The sequence below is a fragment of the Coffea arabica genome, chromosome 1e (genome assembly GCF_036785885.1).
Source record: "Coffea arabica cultivar ET-39 chromosome 1e, Coffea Arabica ET-39 HiFi, whole genome shotgun sequence".
Lineage (NCBI taxonomy): Eukaryota > Viridiplantae > Streptophyta > Magnoliopsida > Gentianales > Rubiaceae > Coffea > Coffea arabica.
In genome coordinates, this window is record NC_092311.1 from 10,368,383 (window position 1) to 10,390,032 (window position 21,650).

The 21,650-nt window shown below is 34.5% G+C and overlaps 1 protein-coding gene and 1 pseudogene across 1 annotated transcript; one reads left to right on the top strand and one right to left on the bottom strand.

Annotated features, from left to right (window-relative positions):
• Nucleotides 1–12,934: 12,934 nt before the first annotated feature.
• Nucleotides 12,935–15,874, top strand: LOC113700830 (AAA-ATPase At5g57480-like; annotated as a pseudogene).
• Nucleotides 15,875–16,254: 380 nt separating this feature from the next.
• LOC113700824 (7-deoxyloganic acid hydroxylase-like) lies at nucleotides 16,255–19,120 on the bottom strand. Its single transcript, XM_027221262.2, has 5 exons — nucleotides 18,772–19,120; nucleotides 18,405–18,628; nucleotides 18,067–18,311; nucleotides 17,054–17,441; nucleotides 16,255–16,891 (listed from the first exon to the last, which is right to left on the bottom strand). Exons 1-5 carry the CDS (start codon nucleotides 19,049–19,051, stop codon nucleotides 16,454–16,456), a joined length of 1,575 nt encoding a protein of 524 aa, XP_027077063.1. The 5' UTR covers nucleotides 19,052–19,120; the 3' UTR covers nucleotides 16,255–16,453.
• Nucleotides 19,121–21,650: the final 2,530 nt, after the last annotated feature.

Genomic DNA, 21,650 nt, shown 5'->3' on the forward strand with positions numbered 1-21,650 from the left:
CGGATTGTTGATTGGTTGATTTACTATCTAAACTGATATGCACTTATTTTTGTCTCATAAAGTATCACCAAAGTTATGGTGACATTTCTTTTCTCTCAACTGTTGATTGTCTACATACTTGATCATATTCATGATATTCAACTCTCACGTAGAGCTGAGATTTTCTCAAGTCAATTTTCTTTGCTGGATTTGGGTTCTCATTCTACTTGGCCATTATGCTTTGATCTAAAAGACTAGATTATAGTTTTCTCAAATAAATGGCTCCTCGAGTCAAGTTTTCAGGAAAACCTACTCGTCAGCTGATGTTTTGGCTCCTTTACAATCTCATCCTCAACAGTGAACGACAGCTATTCTTATATATCCTTGAGGGACTTACCATGAGACATTCGGGCGAAAGTTGCTTTAGATTGTGTAGGTATGTCTAGTTCAAATTGATTCGTGCAAGTCTTAATCCATCGGTGTAACACATACAGTTTTGATATAATGGTGAACTTTACACCAAAATAGTTATATGAGTTGATAATTCAAATTTGTACTCAAGTTATAGGAATTTATATCAGAAGTTATATAAGAATTACATCAACCAGTTTGAACGAGTCAGAATTCAACTTGTCAGGCATGTTTCCCTTAGTTATCTGACTGCGCTAATCTTTGTGAAGTATAGACTATAAATTGCATCTTCTGGACCGTTAGACAATGATTTATGCTGTTTTATGCTCCGGAAATTTACTTGCTCCTTTTCTTCTCAGTCTTCATAAACAGAGTTAGTAATAATGTATTTGGTAACGTTTTTTTATTTCTCTTTTTTGCTATCTAAATTTGGTCAAAGTCATCCAAGACTGTATGCTCAAAACTAAGCGAAACATTTCATCAAAAGTTGATTAGTTGTAGCTTGTCCTGAATTTCCATTTTGAATTTGCTAAGGGAAATATTATTTGCACTCCATTTTTTATTATTTATACTCTCACTGTTTTTTTTATCATATACTCTAGTAAATGAAAATTATATAATTAAAATAATAATGAAAATGTGATTAACAAAAATAGGAGTGTAAATAACATTTTCCTTTTCTAAATATTTCTAGACAACGCTCCAAACTGACTGTCCTTCTCAAGATCTTTCCTTGAACCTTGTGTTGACAGAAGTAATTCTTAAATGTCCACTTGGTTTGACCCCATAAATTGTGCCATCAACACAAGTTGGCTTAGTTGGTAAGGACCTGTAATTTCCTTATAAAAGCTCATTTATTTGAATTTCGTTGTCGATGTGAGAACTGTGTTGATGGACGATCCGTAAAAACCTTTATAAACGACATGTGATTCCGGAAGCATACTTTGACGCATGGTGTTGACTGAAGGCGAACTTACCCAAACTTTTTTTAATCGAAAAAAAAAATGTCTGCATTACTTTCACCAGCCGCCTAGTGGCCTACTAATGCCTGTAGTTACCCTTGAGGTGCCGGTCAATTAAGTACAATTACTAGTCCAGTGCGCGCTTTGCTCTAGAGGGCGTAGTTTTAATTTTTAAATGGATTATTATCACTTTACCCCCTTAAACTATATCACTGCTATCAGTTTATCCCCTAACGTTATCTTTTAATCACTTTACCCCCATAAGTAATTCAACTCAACATGTTAAGAAATTTTAGACAAAAATACCCTTTTATTTTATAGCATTACTACAATGTTATTATCAATTTATTTGTTTAGATTATAGTGATACAATCATTTTAATTCCTAACATTATTTTCTAGGCATTTATCTCATTGTTAATCTAACTAGTATGGTAAAAAATTTTAAATATATTTACCCTTTTATATATAATTAAAAATAAAAAAATTGGAATGGTTATTCTTCTTTTTTTCACTTTGAGAGATTGAAAAACATAAAAATAAAAGGGTTTTCTCAAATTTCTTTTTTTCACACTTATTAATACTAGGAAAAGAAAAAAAGATAGAAAAGAAGAAGAAAGAAAATTAGATTTTGCAAAGAAAGAAAATAAAGAAAAGTCTAACATTATCGTATTACATTAAGGTTGTCGGGATTAGGATTGGAATTTGGTAGTAAACAGAAAAGTGAAATAATTTTAAAATAATAAAGTATTCAATTCTTCCTTATTTGTAATTTTTAAAAAAAGAATTGAGCTCACTCCCTCTCCCCCTCCCCCTCTCCATCTTTCTATTCTTTTTTGATATTAATAAGATTGCCAAGAAGAAATAAATTAATATTTTGACTTTTTTCCTTGATACTAAAAAGGAGAAGAGCTCTCTAAATTTTTTATTATTTTTATTATGCAAAGAGGAATGTATTTTCTTCTAAAGTTTTTTAACTTGCTAAGTTGGTTTAATGATATGATAAATTGTCTAAAAAATAACTCTATGGGATAAATTGATAATGAGACCATAGTTTATGGGGGTAAAATGATAATAATTTTAAGGGTTAAACATGTCTTTTTATTTTAATTAACAAATTCGGTTAAGTTTGACCGTTAGTCTTGGAGGTAAAGTGACTAAAAGATAAAGTTAAGGGGAAAATTGATAATGACACCAAACGGTAAGGGGGTAAAGTGATAATAACCCTATTTAAATCTTTAATTGTTACTACTGCTGCAGTTGTGCTTCTTTTTTAATTATTGTATTTTCCTATTCTAAATATTGTATCATTTGCGCGAGGTTAGGTTTTTGTCCCTTTCCGCGTGCTTTTAATTTTGCTTATAAATAAAATTTAGAGCCAACATCCCTCATTTATAGAGTTTTGCCAAAAGAAAAAAAAAGCTCTAACCTAGAGCATTAGGTGCTGTATGTCTATCAGTATTAATTTTCAGATTGTCAAGCGTAGGTACGTTTAAATATTCAGGCAACAAATATTGAAAATGGGAGTTGATAATGCCACAACTTTAATGTTAATGTCATAAAAATTCTTGCTTTATTGTCCACATTACCCTTCAGGAGTGAAAACTTTTTAAACAATTTTTTTATACACCTTCAGTGTAAGGATTGTTTTACACCAACTGAATCATGTCACATAAAATAAATTCAAATTTAAAATTTAAATTATGCACATATGACATATATTTAAAGCTGCTAATGTAAAAAATCAATACATTATCAATGTATAGAACTTTTTTATGGGTTCCACTTCTATTCCTATCTTTCTTCCTTTCTCACTAATCCATCCTTTTTTCCGAAGTTGGCAGGAAAATACAGCAATTATTGCTTGTATTGCTTGTGAACTGCAAACAAAGCAGCTGCCGTATCCTCTTTCATATCTTTTTCAGATGGATGATTCTATGGAACTGTACGAGGTGTTCTACAGTAGGTAAAACGTGATGCAGCTGTCTAGAAGTGGCAATCGGGTCAAAAATGGATTGGCGGATCAGATCAAGACCCGGGTATAACAGGAGGCCCACTGACTCGAACATAACCCACCAACCCGCGATGGGTCAACATGCTTGACCCGAACACGAAATTTTTAGGTTGGCGGGTCACCTGATATGACCCAAAATATAATTCCAATTTACTAGTCTACCGCTATAATTTCAAACAGAACCAATTATGCACAAAACTAATTACATAATCAAGTAATAAAAACCTCAATAAAACAATTCCAAACCAGATTTGAAATAAATTAAAATACAGTAAAAGTGTTTTATCCCTAACTAGATTTGAAATAAATTAAAACGCTTTAAATGTAGAAAATAATGTAATACATCATTTGTCCAAACATCACAATTCTAACTTCACACAAGCTAAACAAATTCATTTAGGATTAAGTAATTAATGCCTTGGAGGAAAAAATAATAACTTAGTTTAGTTCGATAAAATATTTTTTATATTTATTAAATTATTTTTAATTCATAAACGGGTTATCAGGTCAACCCTTAGGTGACCTGAATTCAAATGTTTTCTTTCGGGTTCAACGGGTTTGACCCGATTCTGACTCGAATCCACAAAATGTCAACCCAAACCTATTAATTTTGTATTACTTTTGTGTCATGTTTTCAGGTCGTGGCAGAAATTGTCATCCCTAAACCTGTCGCATCATTACGTTTGTGATAGCACAACAATGTTGACTTGAGTGTGGGGCAAGCTGTAGGAAATTCAAACGCCTGGCTAGACCATTGTTTTGAAAACCGGACTACACCCACCGATTCGACTAGTTGGATCGCGAGCCATTCATAGCTCCGATTTGGTTCATATTTTGGGTTGATTGGACTTAAAAACTAGATTGAATCATTCGAACTGTGCGAACCATGCAAACCGGATTGAATTGTTGAATCGATGGTTTTTTTTGTTTTTGTCTATTAAATTGAAAAAAAATTTAAAAAAGAATAGGTTTCCTTAACCTTAAAGGCTAATTATTAAATGCCATATTCACTCATTTTCTTCTTATTTTTTGCCTCTTATCCTGTTTGCATCTCTATTTTCTATTTTCTTGACTTCCTCCAAACTTCAAACTTCTTTTTTTTTTAAATTGCAATCTCTAAATCTAAAAAATGTGAATTAAAATTTAAACTCACAATGTCTAATTCCCGTAGATATGAATTTTGTATAATTTTAGAATATTGTGGTATTTTTGGGTCGGATTTAAGATTTTTTTTTTGGTATATACAATTGAAATTGAGATGAAATTTATTTGTTTCAACTTATAATTTAAAAAAATTATTTGTTAAAATCCATGTTCTTTGAAAATATTAAACTTTTCATCATATGAAGTTTTAAATTAGTCCATCACATGTTTTATTTTGTGCATATATATTTATATAAATTATTTTTAAAAAAAAAATTTATTGAACCAGGATTGAATCGGTACAACCGATTAAATTTCGACTCAAAGACCTAATCGGTTCAATCAACAGTCTGAGTTTCAAAACATTGGGCCAGACAAAAGAGTGATGGTATAAGGGGTCCACTAAATTTATTTTCATATGACCAATTGTTTTGAATTATATGATAAGGATAAAGACTTGTGTAACCTCGGCCTAAGCCTACGAGCCAACTTGTAGATCGAGCAATGAAAAATTTGCCACGTCTTCAAAACTTTTTTTTTTCTTAATATCTTTAGAAGCTCTTGAGCATTCTGCTCTGCGTATGTTTCTTGAACATGAAAGAAACTCTTTGCTTAGACGTAGGTTGCAATCTTGGGTGCAGATCTGGGTTTTCTGCAAACCTTATGAGCTTAACAACAAAACATTGAAATCTAAATCTTATATTTTTTGAGAAAGAAGGGAAGAAGATACTGTGAACGAGAACGAAAATGAAGGCCGTGGGTGGTTCTCAACAGTAGTGCTGGTGATGGCAAAAAGGGAAGGGAAATGAGCGAAATCATGGGTGGGCGAATGGGTGGAGGTAAGCAAGTGTTGATAATGGTGGTGGTGATGAGTTGGCTGGGCGGTGGATGGTGGGAAGTACAAGCACTTCTACTGGGGATTGAGGGCCATTCGGGATTGAGATAATTTATTGAAAAATACTTTTTCAATAATTTTTTTAATAAAAATGCTTATTAAGTGCTTAAGTGCTTTTAAATATAGTATTTGAACATATAGTTCAATAAGTACTTATTGTACTGAATAATATGTTATTTGAAAATTTTTAAACGTATTTATCTATTTATTTAGTTTATAATATAGGATGAAATGATTAAATTTATTGTTTTATTTTTTAAATCATAAAAATTACTCTAAAAGCACCAAATTTGAAATTTTGCTAAAAGTGATTTTAACACCAAAATCTCCACTCATAATTTCATGTGATAATGTTTACCAAACGCATTAATAGTGCTTTTAATAGCTAAAAGTGCTTTTTTTTACTAAAAACACCGCAACCCCAAACGGATCCGAGAAGTGGAGTTGAGAAGTCTCAGGAAGCATACTAATCTGTTGGAGAAGTGAACAAAGCGTGAGTTGTGTTTGAGGGAGTATTTTGATTTTTGAAGTAAAAAAAAATTTAGTTTAATGATTTATGTCGCTCCCCATTTTTGAAAAAAAATAAAATTACGGGTTTATAAAATGAATTTTTGATTAATTTTGAGTGAAAATGAGTTTTTGATCTTTAAAAAATAAATAAAAAATGGGCCTAAATGGGACTTAAAAGTGCAACGGTTTTGGCTCCAAAATAATAGTCTAAGAAGGGTTTTTTAAGGAAAATAGAAGTCGCCACTTAGTATTGAATTAAGGTGTACAAGTTAGCTAAAATGAATTTTTTTAAAAAAGTAGAAAAAACCCTTTTTAAACGACTTCAAGTCTATGAAAATTAAGAGAAAAGAGTTTGAGAGTCACGGTTGAAGAAAGGGAAGGCAAGGATAAAATCCAATGCACCCTTTCAACCTAACTAAGGTTAGTTGCGTGATTTAGTCAAAAAAATTTCTTATTTTAACCTAAAAATTTATCACACTGGATGTCACTATATGCATGTAAACCTAGACCAAATTTATATCGGAAGAGTCAATATGTCTCTTCGAATTTTAGTTGGTGCAAATCGCATTAAATTGCGATGCCCAAAAGTGACTCTTTGAAGAGGTCACGAGTATGCAAAATATGAGATTCAAAGAAAAGAAAAGAAAATAATAATTATACATATATACATGACCTAAAGGAATGCATCATAACGAGTGCGGGAGGGGGGGCTAAAATTCGTGACTCAATTTTCCCTTTTATAGAGGGAATACGAGTGTGCTAAGGCTTAAGAGGCCATACTCGTCTATATCCCATATTTAAAGGGTTAATTCTCCTAATTTTTGGCTAAGCAAATGAACTAACCTATGTCTAACTTTCCTTAAATGAAATGCAAGTCTAATGTCATGTTTTTATACATAGGGATAGGGGATATTTATTAGGGGAAATATCATGCAAAAGTGATCATAAGGATCCTAAAAAGTGGGAAAATATGCATGAAATATAGTGATTTGTCACACGAGCATGATCTAATGCGTGGACGGTTTCTAAGGGTCTAACGTTGAACTAACCCATGTCTATAAGTTCTCACTAGTGTTGGACTAGTAAGAAATCGAAAAAAAGGGCCTCAACTAGCGTTGGACTAGTGAGAAATAGTAAAAAGGGCCACAACTAGCATTGGACTAGTGTGGTAACGTCATGCATTTATTATAATCCCATAAGTCATATAAAACATAATAAAAGCAAATAAACACATAAATTACATATAGTATATAGCACATAAGTATGATATCTAGATGCAAAGATTCTAAAAAAGGGAGTAAACACATAAGCACACAAGCGTGCAAACAAATAAAAGCGAATAAAGACCTAACTATTACATTTGGGGGCTCTAACTACAATCTAAAAGGGGAGAGAATGAAATGAAATGAAATAATAATCTAACTATTACAATTTGGCATTTAATCGCCTTTCAAATAATAAAAAATTAAATTAAAATAAATAGACAAAATTAAAACAAATAAAGTGAATAAATAACTAGATGAGATAAAAAAAACATTCAAAAGAGCATGCCATTACGCACAAAAAGTCACATAGGAGCACCTAGGATCAACTAAAATCAAAATAATGGAGTAGAGTGTACCTCCCTTGAATTTGTGAGCTAATGAAATGAAATTTCCCTTATTTAGCTTCTAATCACAAAGAAAATGATTAAGGTATCGCTTTAATTAACAAATAATCATAAGAGATGAAAATAAACATGAAATTGAACAATTAAAGCATTTAAATGAAAGTAAACAACCCATATTCAAGAAATTAAAACAAGTAAGGACCTAATTGGAATAATTATAGAAGTTTGAGGGGTCAAATTATTATTATTTCAAATATTAAGGGTCTAAATTAAAATAAAATAAAATTAAGGGCTTAAGATGAAGCCTACCAAAACAAAATGCTAACATTCATAAAAAAGTCAAAATCCTCTCATCAAACCCCAAAACAAAAATACTACCCAAATTTTAATTATTTTACTACTCCTTTCGTCCCTTTCATTTGGTTATACTTTCCATTTTGGGATGTCCCAAAACAATTGTTATGTTAGAAAAGTCAAAGCAACTTTTACACTTTTTTTCCAATATAACCCTTCTTTTTAATCATACATTCAAATTTAAAATTTGAATTTGAGGGGTAAAATTGGAAAGAGAAGAACAAACATCACAATCAAATCACTATTTTTAAAAAGTTGGATTCCCCAAACATAACCAAATGAATGGGACGGATGGAGTATAATTCAAATAAAAACTATAAATCTATCAAAAATTATTAAACCTCAAATTGCATCCTAAAATTCATAAATAGTCTGCCCAAAAATCACATTAGAGCATATCAAAGAAAAATAGCATTTTAAAAGGACAAAATTGATTAATTTTTTTAATTTTTTGGGTCATAGTAGAATTAAGTCAAAATATGGGGGTCAAAATGCAATTTCGGCAACTTTTCATGCAAAAGCTTTAAAGAAGCTATTCTTCTTCGCTCGTTTTTTCCTTCTGAAATTTTGCAGCCTATTCAACTGAGGTATCTTATTCAATCTCAAACCAAGCCAGCAAACTCATTAACCCAACCCATTAAACTTCAAAACACTTCAAAACAGTTTGATTAACACAACACAAAATGCAGGAGACAAGTCATTGAAGATCAAACGAAGAACAAAAATGGAAAAACATGCAATCAACCGAGAACAAAACCAGTTTTCTGGTGAATCCAAGATGGGTTTGTCAAAAGCTAACACCTTTCAGCCAAACCATTGAACTATCAAGTGTCAAACCGTCCTAATCCTTTGACAATTTCAAGTCATCAAAAGCCACTTTCTCCAAAAACATTAGGAACCATGCGAAAAGAAAACAAAATCCAAGAAACCCATTTATGAAAGAGAAAGCTCACGCAAATGGCCCCAAGATCTCATGAAAAGTGTTAAATCAACTGATAAGAGAAGTTATTGTTACCCATAAATGATTGAGACGCCGAATCTATGCGAGAAAAACCAAATGGAATTCACCAAAAGTTCCGTCGCAGGCTTCCCAGGGTTGATGATCTCGTGATTTGGAGCTCTAATTTGAAGGGGTTAACGGTGTTTTTTGGAGAAAAATTCAAGAGAAAAGCTGTTTCTCTACACCTTTATATAATGTAGAAATAAAGAACTTGCTTAAATGTTAAAATCGAAGCAAGAATATGGATCCAAAGAGGCCTGCTGCATCAACCCGGTACCAAAATTTTCCAGCAATTTTTCTGCTCTCGTTTCTCTCTTTTTCCTCTCAGATTTCTCTCTCTTTTGCTGTTTTTTCTTTCTTCAGCCGCCTCTCCCCTTTCTTGCTCTCCCCGGAACCTCCTTTTTCCCTCCTCGCTTTTTCTCTTCTCCCTTTCTTTTTTCTCCTTTCCCTTCTTTTTCTTCCCAGCCGAAACCCTTTTTTATTCCTCTTTCTCTTGCCCGAAGCTCCTCCTTTCTTCCTCTCCAGATTCCCTCCTCTTACTCGAAGCCTCTGGTTTCTCCTCTCTGGGTCTGCTTCTCCCTTTCTTTTTTCTTTTCTTTCTTTGCTCGAAGTTCTCCTCCCAATCTCTTTCACTCCCTCCCTTTCCTTGCTTCCTCTCTTGATCCTCAGCCGTCACCTCCTCTCCACCTCTCCCTCTCTCGGTCTTTCTCTCCCTTAGTTTTTTCCTTTTTCTCTCGGCCTTGCCTGCAGCTCCTCTCCCTCTTTTCTTTTTTTTTTTTCTTCTTGTTTGTCTGTTCCGTCTTTTTTTTTTTCTCCTCCAGCCAACCCTCCTAGTTTTTTCCTTGCTCTTTCCCGTAGCCTTTTTCCCTTGTTTCTTTCTCTTTTTTTTTTTTTCAGTTTTTTCTCCAAATTTCTCTCAAATCAACAAGTGTCCTGCCACTTAGCTTAGCATGTGTTGTGGTGTAAAAAATATGGACATTTGTCTAATGCCTATCCATCCCACTTAACTAGTTTGCATGGCCTCCACCTATTTTCTTTTTATTTTGTTATTTTTTGTTTTTCAAAACAAGTTTAGGGTAACAAAAAAAGAAGTTAAATGCATCACTAATTTTCATTTTATTGTCAAGCACTTGAATTTAAAAATATTAAAACAAATTTTTTATGAGAATTTTCTTTTTATTTCAGAAATTTAATGCAAAAATGTCTTAAAAAGAAAAATGATGAAGCTAATTTACTAAAATAAGCAAAAAATAAACACTAACTATCATTTTGCAAACTTAATCAACTAAAATAAAATAAAATAAAAATAAGAATAAATAATAAAATTAAATTTAAAATTAAATAAAATAAAATTAAAATTTTGGTGTCTACAATGTGAACGATTCTGCACCACCCGGTCTACAAGTGGGAACATACATCGAATCTATGCAAAATTTTGCCTATGAATTGTAATTTTTTGCCTGGTGTGAGGAACTTGGAACGTAATATATAACATTGGATCCAGGGGACGGAAAATTAAATAAGGGAATGAAATTTATTGTAATAATGTTTGTTGCACATTTTTGACCAATTTCTAGCCTCCACATATGAGAAGGCATGTCAGAACCTATTGTAGAGCGACGTGGAATTTGTCATCGTGCCAAATCAAGGGCTAATCATTCGGTTTGTCAGTTCAACACAGGATTGTTCATCAAAGCAAAACATTTATTTGGATAGTGAATTATTTGTCAAAAATTATTTACTTGCATAACCACATTTTTATCTCACATATATCATTTAAAAAAGTGTTACTATATTACTTTAAAAAATTTATCCCAATTAATCTATTATCCAAATACAATATAATTTATTTTAGGGTCCACTATGTTCCTTCTCATTTCTATTCCGACAACAGCACAACTAATACAAACGATCCATAGACTCCTTAAACGCTTTCTAATCTCTTTATCACTCCCATTACATGTAGTCTTTTCATTTTCTCCTGGTGCTACGGTATCTATATCACACATTTTTCTTTTTAGACTAATACCTCAGTGATTGTTTTCACTACTAAATGAAGTAGCTAAAAATAAATGAGATAAAATGTCTAGTCTAATAATACTTTTGCTTAAAAAAATGTTATTATGCATATCTTTAACAAATTCATTGATAATTTATTAAATTAGTATGTAGTAAAGATAATAACAAAGCGAATATATCAAACAGAGACATACCAAAATTTAAGTGATTTGGTCAAACGATCTACATCTAAAAGCACTAACTACTGAAAGAGAGCACAAAAATCTAGAAAAGTGTTCCTAAGCCTGAAAGTACTAAATGCTGAAAATGCAAGATAGTTCAAAAAAAAAGGGACTTAAAGATCCAAATGCTTAAATAGCCTACTAACTCACTCTTTTAGTTTGATATTTAATTTAAAAACCTTTCTTAATTTGTGAACTAAAGTTTCCAAAATCTCTCGAGTTGGTGCCTTTGACACATTTCAACTCAAATAAACCCACTATATTTATAACCACTCAAAGAAGAGATCTTTTGATAAAACTCCCAATATAGAATACAAAGGCAAACGCAACAACAAGATATAACTTAACAAGGGTTACAATAAAATTATTTTTAGTAAAAAAACAATTTTATTGTAACTCTTGTTAAGCTGTGTCTTTTAACATCACGTACTAATTTAATAAGTTACCAATAGATTTGTTCAGACATGTATGAGAGCACATTAAAAAATATATATATTAAAACATGCATTTCAACTCTTCTATCTTTAGCTACTTTTTATTTGTTTCACCTTTATTACACAAATTTTTTATTTTATCATTTACAAAATTTGAAAAGAAAGATTATTTTTTTTAGCATCTACAATGCAAAAGTAGGCCATAAAGGAATAACCAAAGTGATTAAGGTTAGCACGCGCACTATAAAACATGAAATAACAAACGATGACTTATGAGTAACTATTTAAAATCCAAAGAGCAAATTGCGTGAAATATCACTAAACTATTGCGAGGTGTCGGTTCTGATCACTAAACTTTTTTATTAGTAAAAAATGTCACTAAACTAGTAAATCTGTACCGTTTTAGTCATTCCGTGTATTTATGCCTTTAGGAGAGAAGGAAAGTCACTTTTTGAGGGGCAATTTTGTCCGCACAATCTTTTCCTTGAAGCTTTTACATAATCAATGGTTCTGTATCCGGCAAAGGCATAAAGGAGCTGGCTGATCTAAATGGTAGCACCGTCAAGACGATGATGACATTTGGTGAGGCAGTGAAGTACAAAAGCTCCCTGGATGCATTTGCTCAGATCTTGAAGAATGAGGGTGCAAGGTCTCTCTTCAAGGAAGCTGGTGCAAACATCTTACGTGCTGTTATTGGTGTTGGTGTGCTTGCTGGCTATGACAAACTGCAAATGCTTGTCTTTGGAAAGAAGTATGGATCTGGCGGTGCTTAAGAGTTGGTTTTTTGTCCTCAAGATTTCAAAGATTAGGCAATGAGAAAATCTCCCGTCTCAGAGAAGTTTCAACCTATCCAACAAATCAGAGATTCCAAAATAGTTGGTAAATCCATCTCAGATTTGGGCACAAAATCACAAGAGTCTGATGAGTTAAAAGGGAGAAGGAGCTACCTATATTGTTCAGGGGTCGTTTATGAAGACAAACTTCAACCAAAAAACTGAACTGACAAATTTGCCCCTAAAAAATCAAGTTTGCAACTCATGTGATCCATCCCCACCAGCACCGTCGCGATTGCTTCACTCAGTACCGCGACATGAAAGCCATGGACCCAATTGAACTGTTAGGGATACTTCCAACTTGCAGCTTCGGGAACTTCTGTTTCAAGAAGTATTTGGCAATTGTTCATCCCAAAATAGAGGAGTCGTTATTCGGGGACTTGGAGCAGCACCGCCTAGTTTAGGCCGGAAGCCACCCCAGGAGTCAATTTTATGGGGAGTTTTTGGGCCTAGTTAAGGCAGTTTGGCTGCTACATTTTCTGGCATTTTTTATGGACCCACCAACTAGTCATTTTGAGGCTACTAAGGGAGCTGATTTCCATCCGCAGTATATGGACAGTGTGGTGAGGGTTCTTGGTGGTGGACGAATGGGTGGTGGTGTGCCTCAGGTGGTGGGCTTCCCGGTGAGCCCTGGGTTTAAACTTGGAAATGGGTCACTAATTAAAGCCAGGGTATACCTCGTTCCCAAGAACGGGTACTGAATTTGTACTACTATTTAGCCTAGTTAAAACTTAGAAGACATGGACTAGTGCCTCTGTGTCCGAATGGCATCGGGATTGTGCCGTTTGTTGTTGTTCTCTGATGAGCTTGGATTGAAGGTCGCAGCTGGACTTTGGTCGGGATCAAAAATAGGAGGGAAGGGGGGGTTCCAGTAGGAGGGGAGAAAAGAGAAGGCAGGGTGTAGAGGGAAGAGAGAGGAGGGGAGGGAAGGAAGAGGGAGGAGGAGGAAGAAGAAAGAAAAAGGGAGAGGAAGGAGAGCGGAGGCGGAAGTGATGGCGGTGGGTGGCAATGTAGGTGATGGGTGGTTGTGGGTGAAGAAGAACGAGGGTATAAATTTTTTAACAGTTGTGTAGATGAAATTGCCTCTCAAAAAGTGACATTTCGTCTCTCTTAACGGCATAAATACACGGAATGACTAAAACGTTATAGATTTATTAGTTCATTGATATTTTTGGCTAATAAAAAAGTTTAGTGATCAGAACCAACACCTCGCAATAGTTTAGTGACATTTCGCGCAATTTGCTCAAATCCAAATTCTAGTAAGGTATTTTTTGCTTTTTTTTCCCCTCCTAGTTTTCTTGCATTAATTTATTTTGCTTGTTTTTCCATAATATAAAGAATTTTTCAAAAAGTTGCATTTGTGAAATGCATACTTTCCAAAAGCTGCATTTAGGAAATGCAACATTTCGTGGACTTTTTTTTTGCTCCACTTTATTTGTTTTATTCTACAATAGAAACATTGCATTTGCGAAATACAAGTTTTCGAGAAGCATTGCATTTTGCTATTATGTTTTTCACCCTTTGGGAAGAAGTTTGGCAAGTGACATTGTTTGGGATTTTTTTTTCTTTTGAAAACTAGCACTAATTGGGAAATTACTCCTGTATTTGCCTTTTCCCATCTCCGGACCAAATAATTTACAAACGGGAAAATGCACTTTTCATCTTCAATATTTAAGGTGTTAATTAATTTCGTCCCTAAAGTTTCATGTGAAATACATTTGATCCTCATAGTTTTATAATTTTGACCAATTTTGTCCCTAAAATTTATGTAGAACACATTTCATCCTCATAGTTTTATAAGATCTACCAATTGAGAATAATTAAATGGTTGTTTAACAATTTGAACATAATATCATCACATGTCCTGTTCGTAATTGTATTATTAATACTTAATTCAATTATTGATTAAATTACAGAAATAACAAGAAATATTTTTGGATAGGAAACGATCACTTTTTTTAATGTGATATGATGTATTTGAGATAAAGCAAATAGATTGAAAGATAAATAGATAATTAAAAAACTTGTATATGATGCAACAAAACAAAATTTGAACAGTGAGGTTGTTTTTTTTCCTAATGGGTATGCCATGGTCAAGTGACGACATTTCATTCAAATTGTTTCACAATCCATCAATTGTCCTCAATCAGCCAAATTTACGAAACTATGAAGATGAAATGTGTTTGAGTGAACTTTAAGGATGAAATTAGTCAAAATTATAAAATTACAAGGATGCAATGTGTTTTGCATGAAACTTTAGGAACAAAATTGGTTGACACCTTAAACATTAGGGATAAAAAGTGCATTTTTTCCATTTACAAACCGATCCTTAATGGTTTTGGACTCACCACTTATAAAGTTGGGAAATTTAACAAATTGGTCCCTAATATTTTCACAAAAAACTTTTTTAGTCTCTAATATTTAAAATCAGTCAGAATAGCCCCTAACATATAAATTATGAGCCAATTTGGTCCTAATTCTCGCATTTGCTCATTTTTCCTGTTAAAAATAACACACCTGTCTCACATGGATATAATTTTAAGAGCAAAATCGGAAATATTCGTTAATCCATAGTTATGCATCCCTCAAACTCTTGCACCGCTTCTTCAACTGGTTCTCACTTCTCAGTCTACTGCTACTATGACATCACAGAAATCGACGGCGTCAACACCAATGAACTCTACAATGCCGTCCAGCTGTACCTCAGCAGATCCGCTTCCATCTCCGGCAACCGCCTGAGCCTCACTCGCTGGCTCAACTCCACCTCAGGCTATCCAACAATGACCGCCTCATGGACAACTACAAGGGCGTGACGGTTCTGTGGGAACACAGTCACGCAGAGACAAGCCCAGACATTTTCTTGGCGGCCGTTGCCCGAAGAAAAGCGGGGCTTCACTTTGCGCGTGAAGAAGAAGGATAAGTCGGTTATTTTGGGATCTTACCTAGTTTTTGTCACGGAAAAAGCTAGCGAAATACGTCGGAATAATCAAGATCGGTTGCTTTACACCAATTCACGTGGAGGGTCACTTGATTCCCGAGCCCATCCTTGGGAGTCCATACCCTTTAAGCATCCTAGCACTTTTGACACGCTAGCTATGGATCCGATCAAAAAGGCCGAAATCATGGCTGATCTTAAAGATTTTGCTAATGGGGAAGCATTTTATCAGAGGATTGGCCGGGCTTGGAAGAGGGGATATTTGTTGGACGGACCACCTGGGACGAGTAAGTCTAGCATGATTGCTGCAATGGCTAATTTCTTGGGGTATGACATTTACAATCTTGAGTTGACTGAGGCGCATACCAATTCGGAGCTGAGGAAATTGTTGATGAAAACCAGTTCAAAATCCATTATTGTGACTGAAGATATTGATTGTTCAATTAATTTGACTAATAGGAAGAAGAGCAGAGGTGCTGCTAATTCCGACGGACAAGTGGGTGGTCCGATTTTATCCTTAAAATATGTCCATGTGAGAGAGGTGTGCAATTTTTAGTCGGAAAAATAAGCAAATACGAGCACTGGAATCAAACTGACTCATAATTTATATGTTAGAGACTATTTTGATTGATTTTAAATATTAAAAACTGAATTTTTTTTTTTTTATAAAAATATTAAGGATCAATTTGACAAATTTCCCTGCAAAGTTTACACTTCCACTCCACTGGCCCCACGTTGTTGTCCTCAGATTTTCATTCTTTTATTCCCATCAATGCCAGGGAGAGTTCCGCTGGCACAGAAGCTATCGGACCACGTGTTTTCGTATTTGGATGCCTGCACGCCCTTGTCCTCAATTTCACAACTCATTTGCAGAGTTAATCTTTTTTTTTTTATTATTATTATTTCACAACTAGCATGCCAAATAATACAACTGCATTTAAGTTTAGAACTGAAATATATAATCATTCACTCAAACTTAGACAAATATATATTATTGTCATACAAACCCAAGTCCAACAATGCAAATAAAATTTATTTTCTAACAAGCACAGAACACTTTGCTTGCTTTCATCCAGCCTAGCTTAATGCTGTAGCTTGTTCAAAGCTACGATAGGAATATTACTGCATGGCCATCTTAATTATGGTTCTTGAGCCTGCGCAAGATTAAATGAGCTCCATACTGAGGCTGCACGGTGACACGTCTAATCGGGGCATGGACATAAGATGGAGAGAGCTCTGAGGAAAGAGTACGTAGGATTATTGCGATAGCCATTTTTATCGAGTACAGTGCAAAGTTATTCCCAATGCACATCCTTGGTCCGAAGCTGAAGGGAAAATAAGCACCCTGGATTTTTGTTGCCTTCATAATCCCTTCAGAAAATCTCTCTGGTTTGAATTCCAAGACATCATCACCCCATAATTCAGGGTCATAATGGAGCAGAATTTGTGGCATCATGACCTGTACTCCAGCTGGAATCAAATACTTCCCAAGTAGTGTATCTTCGGAAGCCACTTTGGAGAGCTCAGCTAGTGGCGGATATAACCGTAGAACCTCGTTCAAGATCATAGATACCTATGTACGAGTAATACAATTGAGTGGCCAGAAAATACTATACATCAAGAAAGAAAATAAAAATCAAGAAATTTCATAAAGTTTTTCTAATAGGTGCCTATTATCTTCCCAATCTAGCGCCCAAAACTTCTGCATGATTTAGGAACTTGAAGGGAGACTTACAATTTTCAGGTGGTTTATACCATCATAGTCCGGCATTTTGTCCCCAAAAACTTGGAGAACTTCTTCTCTTGCACGGTCCTGCCACTCAGTGTGCTTACTCAAGAGGACGAGTGTCCAGAGGACCAAAGTTGAGCTGGTGTCCTGCCCTGCCCAATAGAACAGTTTGCACACAGCATAGATATCTTCAATGCTCAATCCTGCACTTTTTTGGTTGCCCTGCAGCTTGATCTCATTGAGATTGGATTCCAACAATAACCCCACGAAGTCAGCACCACCAGATTCTCCTGCCTGCATTGCCTTCAACTTTCTATTGATGATGTCTGTAATCTTAACTCTTAATTCTCTGTCTAATGCTCTCATCCTGAGATTGCTCTTAGTTGGCAGAAACCTTCAGCAGCAAATTCAAACACAAAACTAATTATCTAATAAATCAGATAATAGTTCAGTACAACATGTGGATCGATTTTCTGATTCTTGACTATATTCCATTGTTTGATTGATTACTGCTTGTTAATTTACTCATTTACTTAACTTTTATTCTTAATTTGGTCATTTATTCTTAACATTGATTAAATGAACTTAATTAGTTCGCAAATCTAGTTTATACATACATATATATGCGTAACATGTGTTAGTATATATGTATGTGCATATTGGCATAGCCATATTCCAATATCGGATTAACATGGGGCAGACTTGGACAGTTTCTCCTTCACCACCCATTTTGTATAGACATGCTTTTAAGATTATATACGTAAAGGCAGGTTTACTAGTTATACTTTTCAAATTGATAATATCTACACAAAATTCCATTATAGCAAATGAGTTTCTTCATAAGGTAATAGGAACATAATATTAATTAAAATTTTTTTCCTGCATGAAGTTGATAATTAATTTTTAAAAAATAAAATAAAATAAAATATTTAAAAAAAGAGGCTCAAGGAACAAGACATGCATTTTGTGTACGTTATATTTATAAAGAAAAAAAAATTTTGGTTAAGGGTAAACTTTACCTCTTTCCTGGAAAGTAAACTGAGTTTACTTTTTCCCACGTATGATTGGCAAGTTCTTTCAGAAGCCCGACAATCTTTTTTCCTTCTTCGCCGCCAATCCCAAATAGTGATGTTGAAATTGAAGTTGCTGAAATCGATTCAACTCCAGGCCACACGTCCACCTCTGCTGCACCCCCCTCAGGAATCACACTAGTCCATTTGTTAACCGCATCGATGCAGCTCGATTGAAACAGTGGTAACATGCTCTATAAAACAGGGAACAGTTAAAGGGGTCATATCAACTACTAACCGGTGCATGCAGAGTTGAAAATGCGAGACAATAATGTTGAAAATCACACCTTTAACTTTTCCAAAGTGAAAGCAGGGTTAGTGATCTTTCTATACTTGGCCCATTCTTCACCCTCTACAGCGCCCATTCCACCGAAAAGGATGTGGATGAGTGGATCAAGATCGTGAAAACTCTTGTGAAATGTCGCGTGTCTAACCAAGGCGTCTTTGGCTAGTGTTGGATCTGTCACTGTTATCTTGGGGAATCTTCCAATCCACATGAAAGAATTTTTTCCTAAATTTAGTTCAGCACAAAACGGTTTGCGTTAGTATTCCAACCAAAAAAAATAAATAAAAAAAGAAGAAGGAGAAGAAATCAAAAGAGAACGCGAGCAAAATCACAATTAAGTGGTGCTTCAGAAATTAAAAGTTACGTACCATGAGATTGGACAGAGTTGTAGACTTCGGGCATCGTGCGTTTTACGATATTGTCTCCAAGCTGAATAGGCTTGGAATGAGCTTCCCTGAGTAATTTTGCACTTTCATAGAGGTCTCCTCGTAATAGCCTGTAGGGGTTCCCTTTCAAACCTTGTTCCCTAAGGCATTTCTCAAGCTTCTTTGGTCTGAACCAGTACAAATCAAGCATCCCATAAAGCCAGTAAATGGCATAACCTACGAATCCCAAGATTGCTATTAATTTGAACCCCATGACTTCCATTTTCGTTGGTTTAGTAGCAGGTTCTATGGCTTTGTTTCTTGGGTGGGAAACGAATATATATAGGATGACAGGCGCTGGAGTCGGGTATTACTGGAACTTAAACCGAAATCATTTAAAAGCTTGCACCGTTGGTAATAATTGCGAATCCCAAAATATTGCGAATCCCAAAATGCGACAACAATTTCCCTGCCGCGGAAGTATATAAAAATCTAAGATTCTTTCACCATTGAATGTCAAGTGGATTTCAAACATTTTGACAAGAAAATAATGGTGAACCATAGCATTAAACTAGTGTAATTTAAGAGTTTTCCTGTTTTCTATATTTATTGTTGTGGTTACCAGTAATGATTTTGTGCTGTCATCTTTTTGCTGGTTATATTGTTCTATAGTTTTAACCTGGCTATTACTCACCCTTAGAACTTGTTAATTACCATTTTATTTTTGTAAATCTTTCTGATGACTGGCAGGGTCCTCTTTTCTTTTCTTTTGTTAATCCCCTCTGTCTACTGGATCTCCTTTCTCCTCCGCTTAGTTTCTTCTACACCTTCACTTCTGTATTGATCTTGAGCAGGCTGTTATTTACCGGTCTTTCTCTGTATTGATTTTCACTCTGTTACAAGTGAGGACGAACGAGAAGATTTGATTCTGGTACCATTTTCTAACTTGCCACTTTCTTTATTTGGCCTTTTGTCTTGTTCATATATATGACCAATTATTCATGGACAGGCTAGTGGCCCTTTGATTTTAACATGTGCAACGTGATTCCTTGTGGCCATGTCCAATTCTGAATTATTGCGCAGCCATTTCAAAACCTGCATCATTTGTTGGGACATGGCCAACGTTGGGACCAATCACAATCTGGCAGATAGCTAAACTGAAAAATTTTGCACATGCATCACAAGAACATTGAAATTGCGTATGCATCACAGGATCATTAGAGATTCCTCAGGCATGTGAATCAAAGGTGTGACGACCCCACCTCGCTCTAGAGTTTAACGGACCGCCTGCCTAACTCTTGTCAGGATTCACTCACTCAAATTAACTTCAGAGATAATATTTCCATTAAACAACCGCACATTCAGTTTTAAGTACAAAGCCAACTAGATTAGAATGTAAATTCATTCGTTAAAAGAAACAAAATACAAGTTTTAAATAGCGATAGACAAATTTGACCACCCAAAACCATCTATCCCTACTCGAGGCTTCTTCCAACCTCAACTCCAGCAAGGAAAACAAAACTAAGGGAATGAGCTCATGCCCAGTGAGGTTTTCCAAACAAGCAACATTCAATAAACACTTAAACCAGTAAAAATTAAACAAGTAAAGAACACTTCCCTGTATAATTACTTTCAAAAGGATAGGGTGCTCATTACGAGCCTTTTATGTAACACTATACATTTCACAATATAATAACTCAGTCAATATAAAAGAATACAAGCTCCTTCTGAGGGTCATTTCAATCCCACTGCACACTCCGCCAAAACCACCCCCTTATATCCTTCAAATCAATAAACAATCTCCTACATTCATTATTAAGTTCAATAATCTCCAAACTTCAGGGTAATACTTGAATATATCGAAATACTTACCCAAAGCTACCGTCCTACTCAACCAAACCCTTTGCTAGCTCGAATAACCCGTTGAACAGAAGGTTTTGGGGCCCAGTTCAACCGGTGTGGTAAAGTACACATACGGCTTATATTCATACACATTTACAATAATACTTGGTCAATTGTCAACGTTCAAACTCAACTAAACCGAGTGTGATAAAGTACACCTCCGACTTAGAAGGCGAAGGTCAATTGAGATACACTTTACAATGAATCGCTAGCAATATTCTATAATAAGCACATTTATCACATAACACCACTTAAGTAAAATATAAGCAGTTTAGACACACAAATTCGAAAACACTCACCTAAAATATTTTGAGTTCACACCTCAATACTTGGACCCTCCGCTGAATCTCCCTCTGCCCCTGAGATATTTATAAACCTATTATTTTTTCCAATTGGTGAAGTTAAGGCTCACATGATTATTTTGACTAAAGTATATATATGTGTGTGTATATAATCCAAGATGTTTAATTGTATATATATATTTAGGAGGAGTTTCAAGGTGATTATATGTCAATAAAAGTTGGGATTTAGGTTCTAAGAATCATTTAGAATCGAGGTGTAAAGTAAGTAAGTTAATTTTCTAGGATTTCGTAGTTTGGGGATCATATGAAGTTCCTTGATTTTACCCTAGATTTTTGGATGAGATTTATAGGTAAAACTTTGATAAGGTAACTTAGAGGAATTTGATCAGTTTTGGTTCGTTTCTACCTTAGAAATTTAAAATTAAAAGCTAGAATCTAAGTACTAAGTTAGGATTATTCAAAACGGGTTTTAGCAAGACATGCTTCATGTTTTTGGTCCAAAGTTCACTATTTCTTGGTTCAAACCTCCTAAAATCCAACCTGCATTTTACCATTATACCTAATAGGTTGTTCTTAATTCAAAGTTTGGTCAGAATTTTCAGTGAAAGTTTAGAAATTAGTTTGAAATCCTCAACCATTCGAATCGACTCAAAAGGGTCTAACTAGTTGACCAATTTA